General features: G+C 48.9%; 1 protein-coding gene across 3 annotated transcripts in view; it reads right to left on the reverse strand.

Annotated features, from left to right (window-relative positions):
• Nucleotides 1-20,344, reverse strand: part of LOC130176620 (diacylglycerol kinase zeta-like) — a 45,792-nt gene that overhangs the window by 11,444 nt on the left and 14,004 nt on the right. For 2 of the 3 annotated variants that reach the window (XM_056387803.1, XM_056387802.1), the window contains exons 2-19: nucleotides 12,846-12,954; nucleotides 11,227-11,322; nucleotides 10,918-10,995; nucleotides 10,097-10,153; nucleotides 9,930-9,998; nucleotides 9,686-9,757; nucleotides 8,860-8,976; nucleotides 8,227-8,301; nucleotides 7,786-7,887; nucleotides 7,604-7,686; nucleotides 6,528-6,588; nucleotides 6,106-6,219; nucleotides 5,859-5,999; nucleotides 5,699-5,777; nucleotides 2,030-2,085; nucleotides 1,895-1,957; nucleotides 1,639-1,712; nucleotides 1,297-1,408 (exon numbers count right to left, since the gene is read on the reverse strand). In XM_056387803.1, the coding sequence (XP_056243778.1) occupies nucleotides 1,297-1,408; nucleotides 1,639-1,712; nucleotides 1,895-1,957; nucleotides 2,030-2,085; nucleotides 5,699-5,777; nucleotides 5,859-5,999; nucleotides 6,106-6,219; nucleotides 6,528-6,588; nucleotides 7,604-7,686; nucleotides 7,786-7,887; nucleotides 8,227-8,301; nucleotides 8,860-8,976; nucleotides 9,686-9,757; nucleotides 9,930-9,998; nucleotides 10,097-10,153; nucleotides 10,918-10,995; nucleotides 11,227-11,322; nucleotides 12,846-12,954 (1,558 nt within the window). Of the gene's footprint in view, nucleotides 1-1,296; nucleotides 1,409-1,638; nucleotides 1,713-1,894; nucleotides 1,958-2,029; nucleotides 2,086-5,698; nucleotides 5,778-5,858; nucleotides 6,000-6,105; nucleotides 6,220-6,527; nucleotides 6,589-7,603; nucleotides 7,687-7,785; nucleotides 7,888-8,226; nucleotides 8,302-8,859; nucleotides 8,977-9,685; nucleotides 9,758-9,929; nucleotides 9,999-10,096; nucleotides 10,154-10,917; nucleotides 10,996-11,226; nucleotides 11,323-12,845; nucleotides 12,955-13,999; nucleotides 15,007-20,344 lie in introns of those variants that run through there. The other variant, XM_056387804.1, reaches the window with a different exon arrangement.

Below are 20,344 nucleotides of genomic sequence, written 5' to 3' on the forward strand. Positions count from 1 at the left end.
TGCAGAAAGTTTCACGACATGTTAGAAGCTGTTCAAATTAAGTTCAGAGGAAATTTAAGAGCTGTGACTTTGACATCCTGAGAATCTAAAACATAAATTACAAATTATTTAAATCTGTCTGAGGGTAAAATGTATGTTTCTTGTGCCAGAAATGGCGACCATCTGGTCTGATCTGGTCTGATGTGGTCTGATGGTCTGATGTGGTCTGATGTGGTCTGATGGTCTGATGTGGTCTGATGGTCTGATGGTCTGAGGTGGTCTGAGGGTCTGAGGGTCTGATGGTCTGATGTGGTCTGAGGGTCTGAGGGTCTGATGGTCTAATGGTCTGATGTGGTCTGATGGTCTAATGGTCTGATGTGGTCTGATGGTCTGATGGTCTGATGGTCTGATGGTCTGATGGTCTGAGGTGGTCTGAGGTGGTCTGAGGGTCTGAGGTGGTCTGATGGTCTGAGGTGGTCTGAGGTGGTCTGATGGTCTGAGGTGGTCTGAGGTGGTCTGATGGTCTGAGGGGGTCTGATGGTCTGAGGTGGTCTGAGGTGGTCTGAGGGTCTGAGGGGGTCTGATGGTCTGAGGTGGTCTGAGGTGGTCTGAGGTGGTCTGATGGTCTGAGGTGGTCTGAGGTGGTCTGATGGTCTGAGGGTCACAGGGTCTGAGTTGGTCTGATGGTCTGATGGTCTGAGGTGGTCTGAGGGTCTGAGGTGGTCTGATGGTCTGAGGTGGTCTGAGGTGGTCTGATGGTCTGAGGTGGTCTGAGGTGGTCTGAGGTGGTCTGAGGGTCTGAGGTGGTCTGATGGTCTGAGGTGGTCTGAGGTGGTCTGAGGTGGTCTGAGGGTCTGAGGGTCTGAGGTGGTCTGATGGTCTGAGGTGGTCTGAGGTGGTCTGATGGTCTGAGGTGGTCTGAGGTGGTCTGAGGTGGTCTGAGGGTCTGAGGTGGTCTGATGGTCTGATGGTCTGAGGTGGTCTGAGGGTCTGAGGTGGTCTGATGGTCTGAGGTGGTCTGAGGTGGTCTGATGGTCTGAGGTGGTCTGAGGTGGTCTGAGGTGGTCTGAGGGTCTGAGGGTCTGAGGTGGTCTGATGGTCTGAGGTGGTCTGAGGTGGTCTGAGGTGGTCTGAGGGTCTGAGGGTCTGAGGTGGTCTGAGGGTCTGAGGGTCTGAGGTGGTCTGATGGTCTGAGGTGGTCTGAGGTGGTCTGAGGTGGTCTGAGGGTCTGAGGGTCTGAGGTGGTCTGATGGTCTGAGGTGGTCTGAGGTGGTCTGATGGTCTGAGGTGGTCTGATGTGGTCTGATGAGAGCTCACCAGAGACGTCATGGTGAAGCCGATGACCTCGATGAAGCCGTCGTCATGACGCTGAGGTTCAAAGTCTTGATGCTCACTAGGGTGACCCCACGGCATGGTGCCTGCACAGTACCTGCACACACACAGACACGCACGCACACACACGCACGCACACACACACGCACGCACACACACACGCATGCACAGACACACACACACACACACGCATGCACAGACACGCACGCACACACACATGCACGCACGCACACACACACACACATGCGTAACTGACAGAGTGAACCAATCACAGCCTGCTTCTACTTCCTGTCTGACACGCTGATTTCTACAGGAGAGAAGAAGTACCTGGGGATGTTGAGGAACAGCAGACACTGTAGCTTCAGGTCCTGGACTTTGGCTGTCAGGTCTGTCCCATCACACTGGGGGGGGAACACACACACACACACACACACACACACACACACACACACTGTCAAACATGACACACAGCAGGACGCTGTGACGCACAGACTGACTGACATGGAGCCGGTTTTTCATGAGGTTTGTTGACAACAGGAAAAAGAAAAGCAGTCAGAGTGATGTCATCAGTGTTTCCACTCACCACCACTTTGATGTGTTTGGCGAGGTCTTTGGAACTCCCGCTCAGGAAGTCAGAAAACGCCGTCTGAAACACACAGACACACAGGTCAGACCGTTGAGTGTGTGATGGTCAGACAGACTCAGTGAGTACTCTCACCCCTGCGTAGAACATCTTGTTCCTGAAGCGGCTGTTGAACTTCTCTGGGTTCGCCTCTGAAACACAAACAACAACAACAACAACACAGTCTGTGATCAGCTGATATTAAACATGATATACTTTTATTTCATTTTTCACAGTGAGTGAAAGAGTGAGAGAGTGAGTGAGTGAGTGACTGAGAGACAGAGAGGGAGAGTGAAAGAGTGAGAGAGTGAGTGAGTGAGTGACTGAGAGACAGAGAGGGAGAGTGAGTGAGTGAGTGAGTGACAGAGAGAGAGAAAGAGAGACAGAGTGAGAGAGTGAGAGAGTGAGTGAGTGACAGAGAGAGAGAAAGAGACAGAGTGAGAGAGTGAGAGAGTGAGTGAGTGAGTGAGTGACAGAGAGAGAGAAAGAGAGACAGAGTGAGAGAGTGAGAGAGTGAGTGAGTGAGTGAGTGACAGAGAGAGAGAAAGAGAGACAGAGTGAGAGAGTGAGAGAGTGAGTGAGTGACAGAGAGAGAGAAAGAGAGACAGAGTGAGAGAGTGAGAGAGTGAGTGAGTGAGTGAGTGACAGAGAGAGAGAAAGAGAGACAGAGTGAGAGAGTGAGAGAGTGAGTGAGTGACAGAGAGAGAGAAAGAGAGACAGAGTGAGAGAATGAGGGAGTGAGTGAGTGACTGAGAGAGAGAAAGAGAGACAGAGTGAGTGAGTGAGTGAGTGAGTGACAGAGAGAGAGAAAGAGAGACAGAGTGAGAGAGTGAGTGAGTGACAGAGAGAGAGAAAGAGAGACAGAGTGAGAGAGTGAGTGAGTGAGTGACAGAGAGAGAGAAAGAGAGACAGAGTGAGTGAGTGAGTGACTGAGTGACTGAGACAGAGAGACAGAGAGGGAGAATGAGAGAGTGAGTGAGTGACTGAGAGAGAGAAAGAGAGACAGAGTGAGTGAGTGAGTGAGTGAGTGACTGAGTGACTGAGAGACAGAGAGGGAGAGTGAGAGAGTGAGTGAGTGACTGAGAGAGAGAAAGAGAGACAGAGTGAGTGAGTGAGTGAGTGAGTGAGTGACAGAGAGAGAGAAAGAGAGACAGAGTGAGAGAGTGAGTGAGTGAGTGAGTGAGTGACAGAGAGAGAGAAAGAGACAGAGTGAGAGAGTGAGAGAGTGAGTGAGTGAGTGAGTGAGTGACAGAGAGAGAGAAAGAGAGACAGAGTGAGAGAGTGAGTGAGTGAGTGACAGAGAGAGAGAAAGAGACAGAGTGAGAGAGTGAGAGAGTGAGTGAGTGAGTGAGTGACAGAGAGAGAGAGAAAAAGAGACAGAGTGAGAGAGAGAGTGAGTGAGTGAGTGACAGAGAGAGAGAAAGAGAGACAGAGTGAGAGAGTGAGAGAGTGAGTGAGTGAGTGAGTGAGTGACAGAGAGAGAGAAAGAGAGACAGAGTGAGAGAGTGAGAGAGTGAGTGAGTGACAGAGAGAGAGAAAGAGAGACAGAGTGAGAGAGTGAGAGAGTGAGTGAGTGAGTGAGTGACAGAGAGAGAGAAAGAGAGACAGAGTGAGAGAATGAGAGAGTGAGTGAGTGACTGAGAGAGAGAAAGAGAGACAGAGTGAGTGAGTGAGTGAGTGACAGAGAGAGAGAAAGAGAGACAGAGTGAGAGAATGAGAGAGTGAGTGAGTGACTGAGAGAGAGAAAGAGAGACAGAGTGAGTGAGTGAGTGAGTGAGTGACAGAGAGAGAGAAAGAGAGACAGAGTGAGAGAGTGAGTGAGTGAGTGACAGAGAGAGAGAAAGAGAGACAGAGTGAGTGAGAGAGTGAGTGAGTGACTGAGAGAGAGAAAGAGAGACAGAGTGAGTGAGTGAGTGAGTGAGTGACAGAGAGAGAGAAAGAGAGACAGAGTGAGAGAGTGAGTGAGTGAGTGACAGAGAGAGAGAGAAAGAGAGACAGAGTGAGTGAGTGAGTGACTGAGTGACTGAGTGACTGAGAGACAGAGAGGGAGAATGAGAGAGTGAGTGAGTGACTGAGAGAGAGAAAGAGAGACAGAGTGAGTGAGTGAGTGAGTGAGTGACAGAGAGAGAGAAAGAGAGACAGAGTGAAAGAGTGAGAGAGTGAGTGAGTGAGTGACAGAGAGAGAGAAAGAGAGACAGAGTGAAAGAGTGAGAGAGTGAGTGAGTGAGTGACAGAGAGAGAGAAAGAGAGACAGAGTGAGTGAGTGAGTGACTGAGTGACTGAGTGACTGAGAGAGAGAGAAAGAGAGACAGAGTGAGAGAGTGAGTGAGTGACTGAGAGAGAGAGACAGAGAGGGAGAGTGAGAGAGTGAGTGAGTGACTGAGAGAGAGAAAGAGAGACAGAGTGAGTGAGTGAGTGAGTGAGTGACAGAGAGAGAGAAAGAGAGACAGAGTGAGTGAGTGAGTGAGTGAGTGAGTGACAGAGAGAGAGAAAGAGAGACAGAGTGAGAGAGTGAGAGAGTGAGTGAGTGACAGAGAGAGAGAAAGAGACAGAGTGAGAGAGTGAGAGAGTGAGTGAGTGAGTGAGTGAGTGACAGAGAGAGAGAAAGAGAGACAGAGTGAGAGAGTGAGTGAGTGAGTGAGTGAGTGACAGAGAGAGAGAAAGAGACAGAGTGAGAGAGTGAGAGAGTGAGTGAGTGAGTGAGTGAGTGACAGAGAGAGAGAAAGAGACAGAGTGAGAGAGTGAGAGAGTGAGTGAGTGACAGAGAGAGAGAAAGAGACAGAGTGAGAGAGTGAGTGAGTGAGTGAGTGAGTGAGTGAGTGACAGAGAGAGAGAAAGAGACAGAGTGAGAGAGTGAGAGAGTGAGTGAGTGACAGAGAGAGAGAAAGAGACAGAGTGAGAGAGTGAGTGAGTGAGAGTGAGTGACAGAGAGAGAGAAAGAGACAGAGTGAGAGAGTGAGAGAGTGAGTGAGTGAGTGAGTGAGTGACAGAGAGAGAGAAAGAGACAGAGTGAGAGAGTGAGAGAGTGAGTGAGTGACAGAGAGAGAGAGAAAGAGACAGAGTGAGAGAGTGAGTGAGTGAGTGAGTGAGTGACAGAGAGAGAGAAAGAGACAGAGTGAGAGAGTGAGAGAGTGAGTGAGTGAGTGAGTGAGTGACAGAGAGAGAGAAAGAGACAGAGTGAGAGAGTGAGAGAGTGAGTGAGTGAGTGAGTGACAGAGAGAGAGAAAGAGACAGAGTGAGAGAGTGAGAGAGTGAGTGAGTGAGTGAGTGACAGAGAGAGAGAAAGAGAGACAGAGTGAGAGAGTGAGAGAGTGAGTGAGTGACAGAGAGAGAGAAGAGAGACAGAGTGAGTGAGTGAGTGAGTGAGTGACAGAGAGAGAGAAAGAGAGACAGAGTGAGTGAGTGAGTGAGTGAGTGACAGAGAGAGAGAAAGAGAGACAGAGTGAGAGAGTGAGTGAGTGAGTGAGTGAGTGACAGAGAGAGAGAAAGAGACAGAGTGAGAGAGTGAGAGAGTGAGTGAGTGAGAGAGAGAGAGAAAGAGACAGAGTGAGAGAGTGAGAGAGAGAGAGTGAGTGAGTGAGTGAGTGACAGAGAGAGAGAAAGAGAGACAGAGTGAGAGAGTGAGTGAGTGAGTGAGTGAGTGACAGAGAGAGAGAAAGAGAGACAGAGTGAGAGAGTGAGTGAGTGAGTGAGTGAGTGACAGAGAGAGAGAAAGAGAGACAGAGTGAGAGAGTGAGAGAGTGAGTGAGTGAATGTGTGACTTACCTCTCGACTCGTGGAAGCCCAGTGTGACGTGAGCATCGAAGCCCAGACTGAAGTAGTTGTTGAAGACGTCAATAGGAAGCTGAGAGACAAACAGGGACATGAGTCAAACACAACGTGAGGCTGAGTGACCTCTGACCTCTGACCTCTGTGTGACACTGACCTTGTCTGTCTGATGCTCGTCCCTGTCCTCCGCTCGCGCCTCAGGGTTGGACTCCACATTGAGGTTCCACCGGTCCAGCTGGACAATGTTTCCGTCCTCAACGTGAGACAGGATCTTTGTGATGGGTTCATCAGTGTAGCCCTGAGACAGGAGGAGGAGGAGGAGGAGGACATGAGTGTTGTTAACATAATTAGAAGATGTAGGACCAGTAGAGTCCACTAGAACCTGTAGAACCAATAGAACTCACCCCGCCCCAGTTCAGAGTCCGAGCCAGGTCGTTACCAGTTCCCAGAGGAAGGATCCCGACGGGAGGCTGAGGACGAAGGTTCAACTGGTCCAGGACCGACAGGATCCATCCAACCTGAACACACACACCCACACACACACACACACACACATGCACGTACACATGCACGTACACATGCACGTACACACACACACACACACACAATGTTCTCAGTTCTCCACTGGGAGGTGCCAAAGTTCAAGTTAACGTCAACACAAGATCATTTCAGCAACATTCAAGTGAAACATTGAACCAGAGCAGGAAGAGAGAGAGATGATCAACTGACATTATTTACATTAATGTCATTAAAAATGTAACTAATGTCAGTTCTGAGTCTGAGTTGATGATTTTATTGATTTATTATTTTAATCTGCTGGACTCACTGTCCCGTCTCCTCCACAGGCCAAGATCCTCAGGTTGGGCACTTTGGCATACAGCTCCAGCCTGTAAGAGACAGAGACTGGTCAGACTGGTCAGACTGGTCAGACTGGAGAGATCTGGTCAGACTGGTTAGACTGGGGAGAGGTGGGGGGGGGGGGGGGGGATGACTGAGGTGAAGTGGGGGGGGGCTTGAAGAGGAAAGAATAAACTGCCTCCATTTTTCTTTCACTCGTGTTTTAGCCCCTCCCTCTCAGCAAGTGAGGAAAAGATGTGAAAGGAAAGGAGGAAACACACTTTTCCTTGTCATCGGAGTGATGTCAGAGTGATGTCAGAGTGATGTCAGCGGAATGTCAGCATGATGTCAGAGTGATGTCAGTGATGTCAGAGTGATGTCAGTGTGATGTCAGCATGATGTCAGAGTGATGGCAGAGTGATTTCAGTGTGATGCCAGCATGATGTCAGAGTGATGTCAGAGTGATGTCAGAGTGATGTCAGAGTGATGGCAGAGTGATTTCAGTGTGATGCCAGCATGATGTCAGAGTGATGTCAGAGTGATGTCAGCATGATGTCAGAGTGATGTCAGAGTGATGTCAGCATGATGTCAGAGTGATGTCAGAGTGATGTCAGCGGAATGTCAGCATGATGTCAGAGTGATGTCAGTGATGTCAGAGTGATGTCAGTGTGATGTCAGCATGATGTCAGAGTGATGTCAGTGATGTCAGAGTGATGTCAGTTTGATGTCAGCATGATGTCAGAGTGATGGCAGAGTGATTTCAGTGAAGTAGAATCAGCTGCAGCATCAATCACCTTTCTAATAAAAAATGTGTTGGTTCTTTAATAGATCTCTGAAACAGCCCCCCCCCTCCTACACACACACACACACACACACACACACACACACACACACACACACACACACACACACACACACACACACACACACACACACACACTCCTCCAATCAGGAATAAGGAAACTGGAGCACCTCAACATTTCTGGGTCATACAAGGAGCGATCAAACAAGGGAACTAAGATGTGCCCGCCCAACCCCCCTGAGGGTCCAAGTGGCTGATCTTACCCCTCTCTAGGCCCCCCCTTGGTCAGGTCGAACACCTGTCGAGGGTTCAGGTACCACATGAAGGACTGGATGATCTTGGCTCCCTAAAGAAGAAGAGACAGAATCATCAGTCAGTCAGTCAGACAGGTTGTTGTTAATCCTTCCTGTGGTCACTGCTTTGATGTGTTGATGAGTTGAACTACCTGGTTCCCGCCGCTCTTTGGGTTGACAAACACCAGCAGAGGCTTCATGAGCTGAGAGGGGAGGGGCTTCACCAGGAAAGGCTTCCAGCGGCCATCTTGGAGCTGAGAGACACAACAGAAAGCCGCAGTCTGACTCTGAGCTATTAACCTTATTACATTACATTCTCCCACCTCATTAACCTTAATACATCAAATACTCTATTTTTACTGCAGCTGCTCCTCAGACTCACTGTGACGATTCAGGGTCATTAAAGGTCAGACTGATGCTGCTGATAAAGGACAAGTGATTTAAAGAAACAGCAGCTGAGGCTCCATCTGCTGAACCTGATGTTAGCTAACATCTGGAGAGTGATGTATCTTTGCAGCACCACGAAGTTTAATTTATAACAGCTGTGATATAGATTCTGTGATTTCTATATGTGAACAATCTCTGCTCCTCACCTCAGATCCCTTCTTACTCGTCTTGTTGCACTTCAGTGACGTCCTCTTCTTCTTCTTACTGGACTTCAGAGACGACTGCAGGACGAAGACAAACAGAGAGGTGTCCTTCATTTTACTGTGTGAGGAGCTGGACCTGGTTTCACACTGGTTTCAGAGCTGATCCAGATCTAACAGACCACATCCATAACCCTAACTGTGCAGAACCCTGCTAATAAACTGTGCACGAACAGTAAGATTTTAATGTGTTGTCAAATTGAACAACCACACAGGAGTGGGTCACTGCAGAAGAGGTTTTACAAGTTAGTCAAATAAATGTATTGCTAGAGAACATTTTAAAACAACAAATGTTAACCAACGATTGAGTTTGGTTTAATTCTGTCATCAAACAACCAACTAATTCACTACTAATCACCAATATTCACTAATATTCATCAGAAAACCGACAAACAAAAAGATTGGGTGATGAAACATGGACGACAAATACAAACACAAAATACAAATTAACAGTTTTGCATAAAACTGAACCATGACACAGAATAAATCCACTGACAGTTAAGAAAGTGTAGTCCTAGTGTGTGTGTGTGTGTGTGTGTGTGTGTGTGTGCGCGCGTGTGTGCGCGTGTGTGCGCGCACCTGTGGTCGACGGACCCTGATGATCCAGGTAGGGGGGATGATGACGGCAGCGTGAGCGCCCAGAGAGCAACACTCCTCTATCTGCTGCAGCATGAAGCATGTCACCTTGTTGTGATACTGAAGCACAGACAGGAAGTCATAGACAGGAAATCACCTGACAGGAAGTCACCTGACAGGAAGTCACCTGACAGGAAGTCACCAACAGCTGCCCACCCAGAATAAAGGTATGATACACCATACACACCTGTATTGACTGACGCACGCATCCTTTGGTATTTAAATATATAAAGCATTCACAACCGTTAGCCTCAGTTAGCTCAGATAGCTTCAGTTAGCCCCAAATAGCCTCAGTTAGCTCAGATAGCTTCAGTTAGCCCCAAATAGCCCCAGTTAGCTCAGATAGCTTCAGTTAGCCCCAAATAGCCTCAGTTAGCTCAGATAGCTTCAGTTAGCCCCAAATAGCCTCAGTTAGCTCAGAGAGCTTCAGTTAGCCCCAAATAGCCCCAGTTAGCTCAGATAGCTTCAGTTAGCCCCAAATAGCCTCAGTTAGCTCAGATAGCTTCAGTTAGCCCCAAATAGCCTCAGTTAGCTCAGATAGCCTTGGCTAGCTCAGATATCCTCGGGTTAGCTCACATACAGCAGATACAGCCCCCCCCCCCCGGTAACCACAGGAGGAAGACAAGCTAACATTAGCTAATCCTGGACTGAGTTCTATTAGTTATCAATACAAGAAGAGGAGGGCTGTTATTGATTATTATAGTGTTGTTACCCAATCAGGTATCAGGTCTGCACCTGAAACAGACAGACAGACAGGTTGTGACCTTACCGCCTGTTTACACCACGAGCAGCTGATCGCAACAATCTCTTTACTGTGGAACGAGAACTTCTGTTGAAAACCCTGAGGGAGAGACAATCACACAGTGAGACAGAGAGAGAGAGAGAGAGACAGAGAGACAGACAGAGGGAGCGAGAGAGAGACAGAGAGAGAGACAATCACACAGTGAGACAGAGAGAGAGAGAGACAGAGAGACAGACACAGAAAGAGACAGAGACAGACAGGTGACACTCACCTTCCCACACTGTCGACACTTCCCTGTCTGACGTCTCCTGTGGACCCAGTGATGTCTCACCACGTTGGACTGAAACAGTGAATCAACAGTTCATGTTGTTTATGTGACAGTGAATGTGTTGTGATCATGTGACAGAGTCGATGACATCACAGCAGTGACTCACTGACCTCTCTAATGGCTCGGGATCCTGGTTCTCTGAACGATGGCTTGCACCTGAAATTGATCTGATCACAGAGACAGAGAGAATCATTAACTCCGTTAGTCCACACCTGTTCTAGACCCGGTCCAGACCCAGTCCAGAACCGATCCACACCTCGTCTACACCTCATCCAGACCTGATCCAGACCCGGTCCACACCTCATCCAAACCTCATCCAGACCTGATCTAGACATGATCCCGACCTGATCCAGACCAGGTCCACACCTGGTCCACACCTCATCCACACCTCATCCAGACATGATCCAGACCTGATCCAGACCCGGTCCAGACCTGATCCAGACCTGGTCCAGACCTGATTCAGACCTGGTCCACACCTCATCTAGACCTGATCCACACCTGATCTAAACATGATCCAGACCTGATCCAGACATGATCCAGACCTGATCAAGACATGATCCACACCTGATCTAGACCTAATCCACACCTGATCTAAACATGATCTAGACCTGGTAAAGACCTGATCCAGACATGATCCAGACCTGATCTACACCTGATCTACACCTGATCCACACCTGATCAAGACCCGGTCCACACCTCATCCAGACATGATCCACACCTGATCTAGACCTAATCCACACCTGATCTAAAAATGATCCAGACCTGGTAAAGACCTGATTCAGACCTGATCTAGACCTGATCTACACCTGATCTAGACCTGATCCACACCTGATCTAAACATGATCCAGACCTGTTCTAGACCTGATCTACACCTGATCTACACCTGATCCAGACCTGTAAAGACCTGATCCAGACCTGGTCCAGGCTTTACCTTCTCCAGCTGCTCCATACACATGGTGTGGACTGAGATCTTACACCCGGCACACTTCTTCCTCGCCACAGACTTTTGCTGCAGAAAACAAGAACAGAGTTGTTGTGTAGTAAGAGAGACTGTAAACACTATGAGCAGGGGGGCGGGGGGTGGGGGGTTATCTCAAGATAACAAGATAAAAAATACTTTCTTGCCCTCCAGACCCCTGAAATGAGGGAAGTTAAAATGTTTGAAATCTTTCATTTATTCATTTAAAGAGTGACAGCTGTGAAACACCCACTGAGCAGGTCACATGACTCTGTGACTCACCAGCGACTTGGCGACGCAGTACTGCTCTCCAACATAACAGAAGTCTCCAGACCCACTGGTCTCAAACCAGATGTGGTCCCCGAACTGGGCATTATCCTGTGACGGAAAAGAGTGGGAAACACAAAAACATGTTCAGGACCACAGTCCTGCTCAGGGTCACATGATGCTAATAGCGCTTCTCTATTTATTTTAAATTGAGCTGCACAATACGCAAAAAAATCATATTGTGATTATTTTTGCAAATTCTCTTTATGACTGGAGAATATGATCTGTAGGCCAGGGCATCTCTGTAGCACCACAACACTGATGGTACTAACAATGCTAATGCTAACAGTGATTTTTTTTCAGATTTGGATATTACACTTGGTCATATTGAGATTTCGATGAATTCTGCAGCTCTACTTTTAAAGTGTTTGATTTTCATCAGGAGTCTCTCCTCACTTTGTTTTATATTGTAGAACCAAAACCCACAGTGAGGCGTCTTATTACTGTGGTCCATGTCTGTGGTTAAGGACCTGAAGACCTTAAGAGCTGAGACCTGAGACCTGAGACCTGAAGAGCTGAGACCTGAGGACCTGAGACCTGAAGACCTGAAGAGCTGAGACCTGAGGACCTGAAGACCTGAGGACCTGAGACCTGAAGAGCTGAGACCTGAGGACCTGAGACCTGAAGACCTTAAGAGCTGAGACCTGAGACCTGAGACCTGAAGAGCTGAGACCTGAGGACCTGAGACCTGAAGACCTGAAGAGCTGAGACCTGAAGACCTGAGGACCTGAGACCTGAAGAGCTGAGACCTGAGGACCTGAGACCTGAAGACCTGAGGACCTGAAGACCTGAGGGCCTGAGACCTGAGACCTGAGACCTGAAGAGCTGAGGACCTGAGGACCTGAAGACCTGAGGACCTGAGACCTGAAGAGCTGAGACCTGAGGACCTGAGACCTGAGACCTGAGACCTGAAGAGCTGAGGACCTGAGGACCTGAAGACCTGAGGACCTGAGACCTGAAGAGCTGAGACCTGAGGACCTGAGACCTGAGACCTGAGACCTGAAGAGCTGAGACCTGAAGAGCTGAGACCTGAAGACCTGAGACCTGAAGACCTGAGGACCTGAGACCTGAAGAGCTGAGACCTGAGGACCTGAGACCTGAGACCTGAGACCTGAAGAGCTGAGACCTGAGGACCTGAAGACCTGAGGACCTGAGACCTGAAGAGCTGAGACCTGAGGACCTGAGACCTGAGACCTGAGACCTGAAGAGCTGAGACCTGAGGACCTGAAGACCTGAGGACCTGAGACCTGAAGAGCTGAGACCTGAGGACCTGAGACCTGAGACCTGAAGAGCTGAGACCTGAAGAGCTGAGACATGAGGACCTGAAGACCTGAGGACCTGAGACCTGAAGACCTGAGGACCTGAGACCTCAGGTCTTTCTGCTCCCACCTCCTTCATGTTGTGTCTTCATCTTCATTAAAGAAGGATTCACAGTGTCTCCCTCCTCAGACATTAAACTGCTTCATCTGGACTGAGAGCCACAGTTCCTTATTATTGATCAGTTAACATTAGACTGAGTGTGTGCAGAGAGCAGTGACTGATATTAGTGAGGATATTATCTGTCAGTGACTCACGCTCCAGTCCACGGTGCTACTGGGCTCTTGCAGCAGGTCGCTCTGACTGGACGTTGAGATGCTCGGCGGAGTCGCCGCATGCTGCAGACCTGACTTCGCGATGGCTTTCCTGAAACCACAAGAGACATGCACTGTTTGATTCTGACTTTATTAATGTATAGTTTTATTTGTGTTAATGTTTCCTTTAAATGGTGGAGGATGAAGGCCTTCACTCTGCAGGACAAACCAGGTGTAGACAAGTCTGAGTCCGTCCCTGCTGCAGACAGAGTGTCTCGGCAGGTCCGAGAGCTCTAGAAGTGTCTCATGAACACCACGATGAGACGTCACATGATCCTTCATCATCATAGACACAGTAAATCTGATTCAACCATTAATTTGTTTGTCTGATTGCAATTGTTCATGTCATCACTACTGTTGTTGCCATGGTTACCTGGAGCCTCATATATAGTAAGCACTGATTTACTGCAGTGATGAACCTGTTGATCACACCATTTTATTGATGAGGTGACTCACACAGATACTGTATGTGTCAGCCAATCAGGAGCAACCAGCGTTCACCACACACCCCATGTGTCTGCATGAGGGGGTTCTTACTGTGTTTATAAGTGAACTATTGACTATGCTGTGACATCACACACACACGCACACGCACACACAAGCATACACGCACGCACGCACACACACACACACACACACACACACACATTCATGAACCTTAGCAACAGAGCTGCTGTGATCAGTCGTTGTTGTGTGAGCTGCTAATGAGGATGTTTGTGTCATCATCCTCCATCCCTTCATGACTCTGCCTCCTCACCTGTATTTCCTGTCTCCTCTGCACTAAGAACATCTACAGGTACAAATGAAGAAATCTTGAACCTTATCATCACCTCTCTACTTTCACTTTCTCCACATCAGATCTAAAACTACAAACAACTCTTCAGCCAGGTGACATGTTGCAGTAAAACCAGGAAACCAGGTGAACACCCAGAGGAGGGAGGAGGAAAACACACACTTGAACACACACTCAGAGACGAGTGTTTCAACACACTGAGGATGAGCTGAGCTAACTGAGCTGAACTAATCGAGCTAGGTGAGCTAACTGAGCTGAGCTAACTGAGTTAAGCTAACTTATCAAACAGTAGCCGGCTACATACAGCAGGAAGGCGCTCCAGTTCTCCAGGCGGGAGTCGTAGCCGTGGGCCCCCAGAGGACTGAGGGCCCCGGGGCCCCTGTAGAAGGCCGGGTGGGTGAGGTAGTAGACTGAGGCCCTGCGGCTGGGCAGCGGGGGCCCTCTCCCAGGCCAGGGGCTCCCAGCTTTGGAGATGGTGGAGATCTTCCTCCTCCTCCTCTGGATGGAGGCGCGGCAGCGGCTGTAAGGAGCCGAGTCACCTGAACACACCTGAGACGAGTTCCTGCGGAGGCAGCGAGGGGCCCGGATCAGGGGCCGCGAGGTCGACGGCAGCTGCGGGACCTTTCTCATCACCTCCAGGGTGGAGGAGTGAGAGACGTGTCCATCAGGGGACCAGGAGGCGTCGTCTTCCTCCTCGGCCAGCTGCTCCACCTCTGACGGCTGACTGGCTTCTGATTGGCTGTCGTCATTGCTGGAGTAATCGTCACTGTCCTCATCTCCGTCTGAGTGGAGGCTGCTGGAGCGTGAGAACATCCTCCTGTTGTTGGCCCCGCCCCTCACCTCCACCTGCTGCTCTCCAGTCAGCAGCCCCGCCTCCAGCCCCTCCTCCTCCTCCTCAGCCATCTGGATGAGACTGGCCAGCAGCATGGACGGCCCCAGTAGGTGGGTGTCGATGGTCCGCAGCTTCCCCACCTTCTTCCTGCTCACGGCGAACCTCGGGTTCAGGCTGGGAGTGGTGGTGCTGGAGCGCCTGCGACCGTGTCCTGCCAACCTGCTGTGTCTGGATGCTTTCGCCAAACGCCCCCCGCCCGCACAGGGCAACGCACCCTGCAGCTGGACACTGGACCGTCGCCTCTGGGTCAGGGTGGAGGAAGGGAGGCCGACGTTGGACCGGCGGCGGGCCTTACTGGTGGGGACGGCCACGCTGGGCCTTCGCTGGCGGCCGGATGTGGCCTCAGGTTCCACCTGCAGTGCAGCCTCCTTCCTCTTAAAGTGACGGCGGAAAAACGTGTCCATGTTGGACTCGGGTGGGGGGGGGGCAGACACCTGAAGAGCAGCGCTCTGTTGGACAAAAACCAGTTAGAGCTGCAGGAGCACCACCCCAAGTCTGTAAAGCACATCAGACCTGCTGGACCACCAGTCTCAGCCTCATGCAGCTGGAACATCTGCAAACATCTGGCAGCTACAACAGTCTCAGCCTCCTCACTGACACACACTGACACACCTGTGCAGGTGTCACCTTCAGGTTAATACCTGGCTCACTGTGTTAAAAACCTGATCCAGTCGTCCAGTGTGACTGCAGGGTTAGCAGCTAGCAGTTAGCAGCAGCTAACCCGGACTACAAAGGAGAACTGGAAACAGCAGGTGTGCCTGATCCCAGATCAGCTGTTCAGACTTGGTCCTGTCTCAAGTCTTAGGACAGGAAGAGAAGAAGACTGGATTCATTACAGAATCAAATCCTAAACACATCAGTTATCAACTGTTATGTCTGTTACCTAGCAACGCACGTTACATCTCACTCAGGTGTCTCTGTCACCTGCAGATTTCTCATTGAATCAACAACAGGTGAGTTACAAGTTCTTTTACTACAACACTCACTAAGAGGACAAGAGAGGGGTTGTGTCTTCAGGACGATTTGCTCCTGTTACCAAGGCAACAGGTCACAGCTTCAACCTGTGGCCAACATGAATTATGAAACAGTCTGAGGGGGCGGAGGGGTCGTCTCCACAGGGGGAACAGCATGACAACAGGAAGCTGTCATCATCACTGTGACTCACAACAACAGTAATTAAGGCCCGGGCTCCTGCTGGCTCCTCGCCCTCCAACACAAATATTACACCAGGAATTAGTCTGTGACCGAGTAGTACACCTGTTCACCTGCAGAACAAGCTGCCAGGTGTTCAGCTGTTACAGGTGAGAGAGCAGCACACACCTGACAGGTACCTGGAGCTGAGTCCAACTTCAGGAGCCGCATCCTTCAAATGAGACGTTGTGGTCTATGGAGGATTTTCGGTGTTCCCACCTTTACTGTTGCGTCGCCTAGCAACCCCGACAACGCGTAACTTTTTTAAACAAAAATGTGAGCTGTGTCTCATCCTTCAGAGGCCGCAGCTGAAGACCGACTACACTGCCCTGTTTCACAGGCTGCAACAGGTGGATCCTTCCTGGTCCAACATATCCCAGGATGCATTGCGCTGTGGTAATGAAAACAGTGACAGAGAGTCTGAGAATCACTCCATTAAATGTCAGTATTGTGTTTCAGTTCAACAGCTAACAATACTGTTAAAGGCAAGACATTGAACACTAAAAGTTACTGTGAAAAAAAGTTACGCGTTGTCCAGGTTGCTAGGCGACAAGAACTAGGAACAGTGTACTATGTTTTTTTAAAGGGACAGTTGTTGTCTTTTGACGTGGGGTTGTTTGAGGTCATCAGATATAGTTGGTACATTACCTGCAGCAGATCATGATGAGCGCGCTCCCAGGTAGGAGAGCCGACCCCCGCTGTGGGCGGGGCCACCAGAAGAAACGTGTTTTAGACACTTTTAAAAACGCCCACCAAAACAATCCAATATCTGCTTAAATTAGGCTTAATGTAGAATATTTTCAGAACAGAACCTTTGGCACTACATTTTTCAACCGCTGAACTACCGTATTCCTACGCACATGCACCTATAGAGAGCACTTTATTATGACACTTTCTACAGTGCGCTACATTAAGCTGGAGAGCTGAAATATTCTACATGAAACAGATGTTGGATTGTCTGCATTTTAAAAGTGTCTAAAACACATTTTTTCCTGGTGGCCCCGCCCACAGCAACACATCTCTCTGACCTTCTTCACACAGACCTGAGGACCTGAAACCTGAGGACATGAGACCTGAGACCTGAGACCTGAAGAGCTGAGACCTGAGACCTGAAGACCTGAGGACCTGAGACCTGAGACCTGAGGACCTGAGGACCTGAGACCTGAGGACATGAGACCTGAGACCTGAGACCTGAGACCTGAGGACCTGAGACCTGAGACCTGAGACCTGAAGAGCTGAGACCTGAGACCTGAGACCTGAAGAGCTGAGACCTGAGACCTGAGGACCTGAGACCTGAGACCTGAGACCTGAAGAGCTGAGACCTGAGACCTGAGGACATGAGACCTGAGACCTGAAGACCTGAGGACCTGAGACCTGAGGACATGAGACCTGAGACCTGAGGACCTGAGACCTGAGGACCTGAGACCTGAGGACATGAGACCTGAGACCTGAGACCTGAGACCTGAGACCTGAGGACCTGAGACCTGAGACCTGAGACCTGAAGAGCTGAGACCTGAGACCTGAGACCTGAAGAGCTGAGACCTGAGACCTGAGGACCTGAGACCTGAGACCTGAGACCTGAGACCTGAGACCTGAGGACCTGAGACCTGAGGACCTGAAGACCTGAGGACCTGAGACCTGAAAACTGAGACCTGAAGAGCTGAGACATGAGACCTGAAAACTGAGACCTGAAGAGCTGAGACATGAGACCTGAGACCTGAGACCTGAAGAGCTGAGACCTGAGACCTGAAGACCTGAGGACCTGAGACCTGAGACCTGAGACCTGAGACCTGAGGCCTGAGGCAGTATGCTGCTGTCAGATCTCCTAACTGGGAGCGCACCCGTCATAATCTACTGTAGGTAATGTACCGACTGTATATGACGACCTCACACACCCCCCACGTCAGAAAACCCGAACTGTCCCTTTAATCACAGCATTCACTCATTTGATCAGACAGGTGTTTGGAGTTTCACTATCCAACAGGATTAAAAGATTTACGGATTTTGAAAAAAATGATGTCAGAGCTGTTTACAGGTGTTACAGGTGTGAAGGATTTCCTTTTTGCTTTTGGTGGTTAAAGACCTGCACCTGTTCAGTCATAGACCGTTGACTTTGTTTTCCACTGTGTATATTGCTGATGTTTACTGTGTGATGTGTGATGCCTTCACTGTGACTCTTCTCTGCTGTACGTTCAGGATCACCTATGACAACAGCTTAGCTGCAGGATGTGACGGCAGCAGCACTTGACAGAATGAGAGGTGACTCTGCTGATTATCACCGTTGTGACAGAGCAGCAGCTGATTAGTGACACACACACACACACACACACACACCGCAGGGAAACCTCTCTATTCCTAGAGCTCGTCCTCACTGTCAGTCTGCAGCCTCACCTCTCACCTGTCTGACCTGGTGACATAATCATGTACTCACCACACAGTGGAAAATGTCAAACACAGGAGAACATGTACACTGGTTTTCAGGTGCGCTCTGGTCACCTGATGCCACGCCCTCAAACACACAAAAGTTAGCAGTTAGCAGTTAGCATGTTGAAACCAAGCATCAACCTTCAGACTGAAACATGAAGCATCAACAGTGAAGAACCAGAAGCTGAAGTTCCTCTAATGACCACTAGAGTCTGGCTCCAACAGTGAGTCAGATTTCAAACTTTACAGCAGAAATAAACATGTTTACAGCCTGGTACAAAAACTGTTTTGGTCTCTAAAGCTAATTTCCTCCTTCATGACACCTGTTTATATAACTCACCTGTTTATATAACTCACCTTACATTTTATTAAGGACTACAGTTATGGAGGACTGAGGGCGTGGCCTCTTTGAGTGACAGGTGGGTGTTGTCACAGTTAGCTAGCTGCTAACAGCTGACTTACTGAAAAAGTCTGAGCTCCTGTTTTTAGAGGTGAGTGAAACTCTAGTGTTATTTGATTTATATGTTAGCACTAATTAGCAGGTATCAGTGAATGTGCTCGTCATACCTGGCTTATTAGCTTAGCACGTTAACTAGCTAATCCTCAACATGAATCATCATGTTGATCATGTGACTGTGAGTATCTAACCATAGATGATAAACTGTCCTGCTGTCTCAGTTCATTAAAGCAGGTTTGTCATGTTTTAATCATCAAACCTCTGATACGAACCAAACCAGTGTCTCCTCACAGAGTGTAACCATGACCTCGGTTGTCATGGTTACTGGTAATGAACATGCAGGCTGTACCACCAGTGGTGTTCCTACCTTTGCCACCATGGTTACTATAGTAACAGTCATGGCTTGGGGAGGTTTAGGAAAAGATGGTGATTTGGGTTAAAGTAAGTACTTCCTCAACATTCGACGATCTTTGTTGTCATGGTTACAATAACAACAGCAAATGGTCATGGATAATAGAAACAACGTGGGAATTGAACACACCGCTCCCCTTTTGTCACATTCATCCATCCGCCACCTCCTGACATGGACTTTGTCTCTCTTTATACTACGTCAACAACACTTCTCCCTTTGCTCCTGTCACCATTACTACGACCACTAGATGTCGCCTGACTATCAAACCTAACTATGATGTCATAACATGTGTACACACTGTGTGCTCGTTTGTTACAGGAGGACGGACTCTATAGAACAAGTCAAAAACCAGACCAACACCCCCGGTCTGGTTGGTCTGGTTCTGGACTGGTGAAGCTGTTTTTAAATGACGCTGTGTTAGCTACAATGCTAATGCTACAAACAGTAGACCTCTGTGTTTCAGTCACTCTGGTCTGATCTGAGGTCAGTTTGTAGTCAGACACCAGATCAGTGGAAAAAACACAAATACAAAAAGGCAAAATACCACAAAAAGGTTTTTGTGCTTTGATGAGATTTTATCAAACAAAAGTTCACAAGATCTACAATAAACAGTCAGTCAGACAGTCAGTAAAGAGCCCACTACTCCTCCTTTGTGTCTCCTTCACCAACACTTTACCAACTCACCAGAACCTCCACCACCTCCAGACTCACTTCTGTACTAGAACTGATCTGAAGTCCAGAGTCCACCAACCTGCAACCAAACCCAGAACAAGGACCCAGACCTCACTTTAAAATGTCCCTACAGTGTGAATACCAGTCCTCCAGATGCTCTGGTCCACCTGTAGACCAGGACCAGGTCCAGTTCTGTCACTGAATGAGACTGTACAAACTTCATACTGATAGTGATCAACTTCATGATGTGATAAAAAAAAAAACTATTAATAATCAAATTAGAAAGTAAGAGAACACTGGGAAAGCTAACACACACCTGATTCGACAGGTGGGTTTAATGGCAGTGACGAAGACTCAGCTCCAGCAGCTGTTTCTCTCCATCAGTCGCTCACACAGAGGAGGAGACAGGACTGAGCTCAAGCTTCAGACCTGGAGCTTCCATCAGACAGAGACGTTTTCAAATCCTGATCAAACAAGTGGAAACCAGGAGAGTTTGTCTGTATCAGTAATAAACGTCAGCTCAGATTATCTTTTGTTGACTCAGTTTAACCCTCTGATGTCCATTTCTATTATGTTTTTATGCATTAATATCTGTCTTTGT

The sequence above is a fragment of the Seriola aureovittata genome, chromosome 10 (assembly GCF_021018895.1).
Source record: "Seriola aureovittata isolate HTS-2021-v1 ecotype China chromosome 10, ASM2101889v1, whole genome shotgun sequence".
In the NCBI taxonomy this organism is placed as follows: domain Eukaryota; kingdom Metazoa; phylum Chordata; class Actinopteri; order Carangiformes; family Carangidae; genus Seriola; species Seriola aureovittata.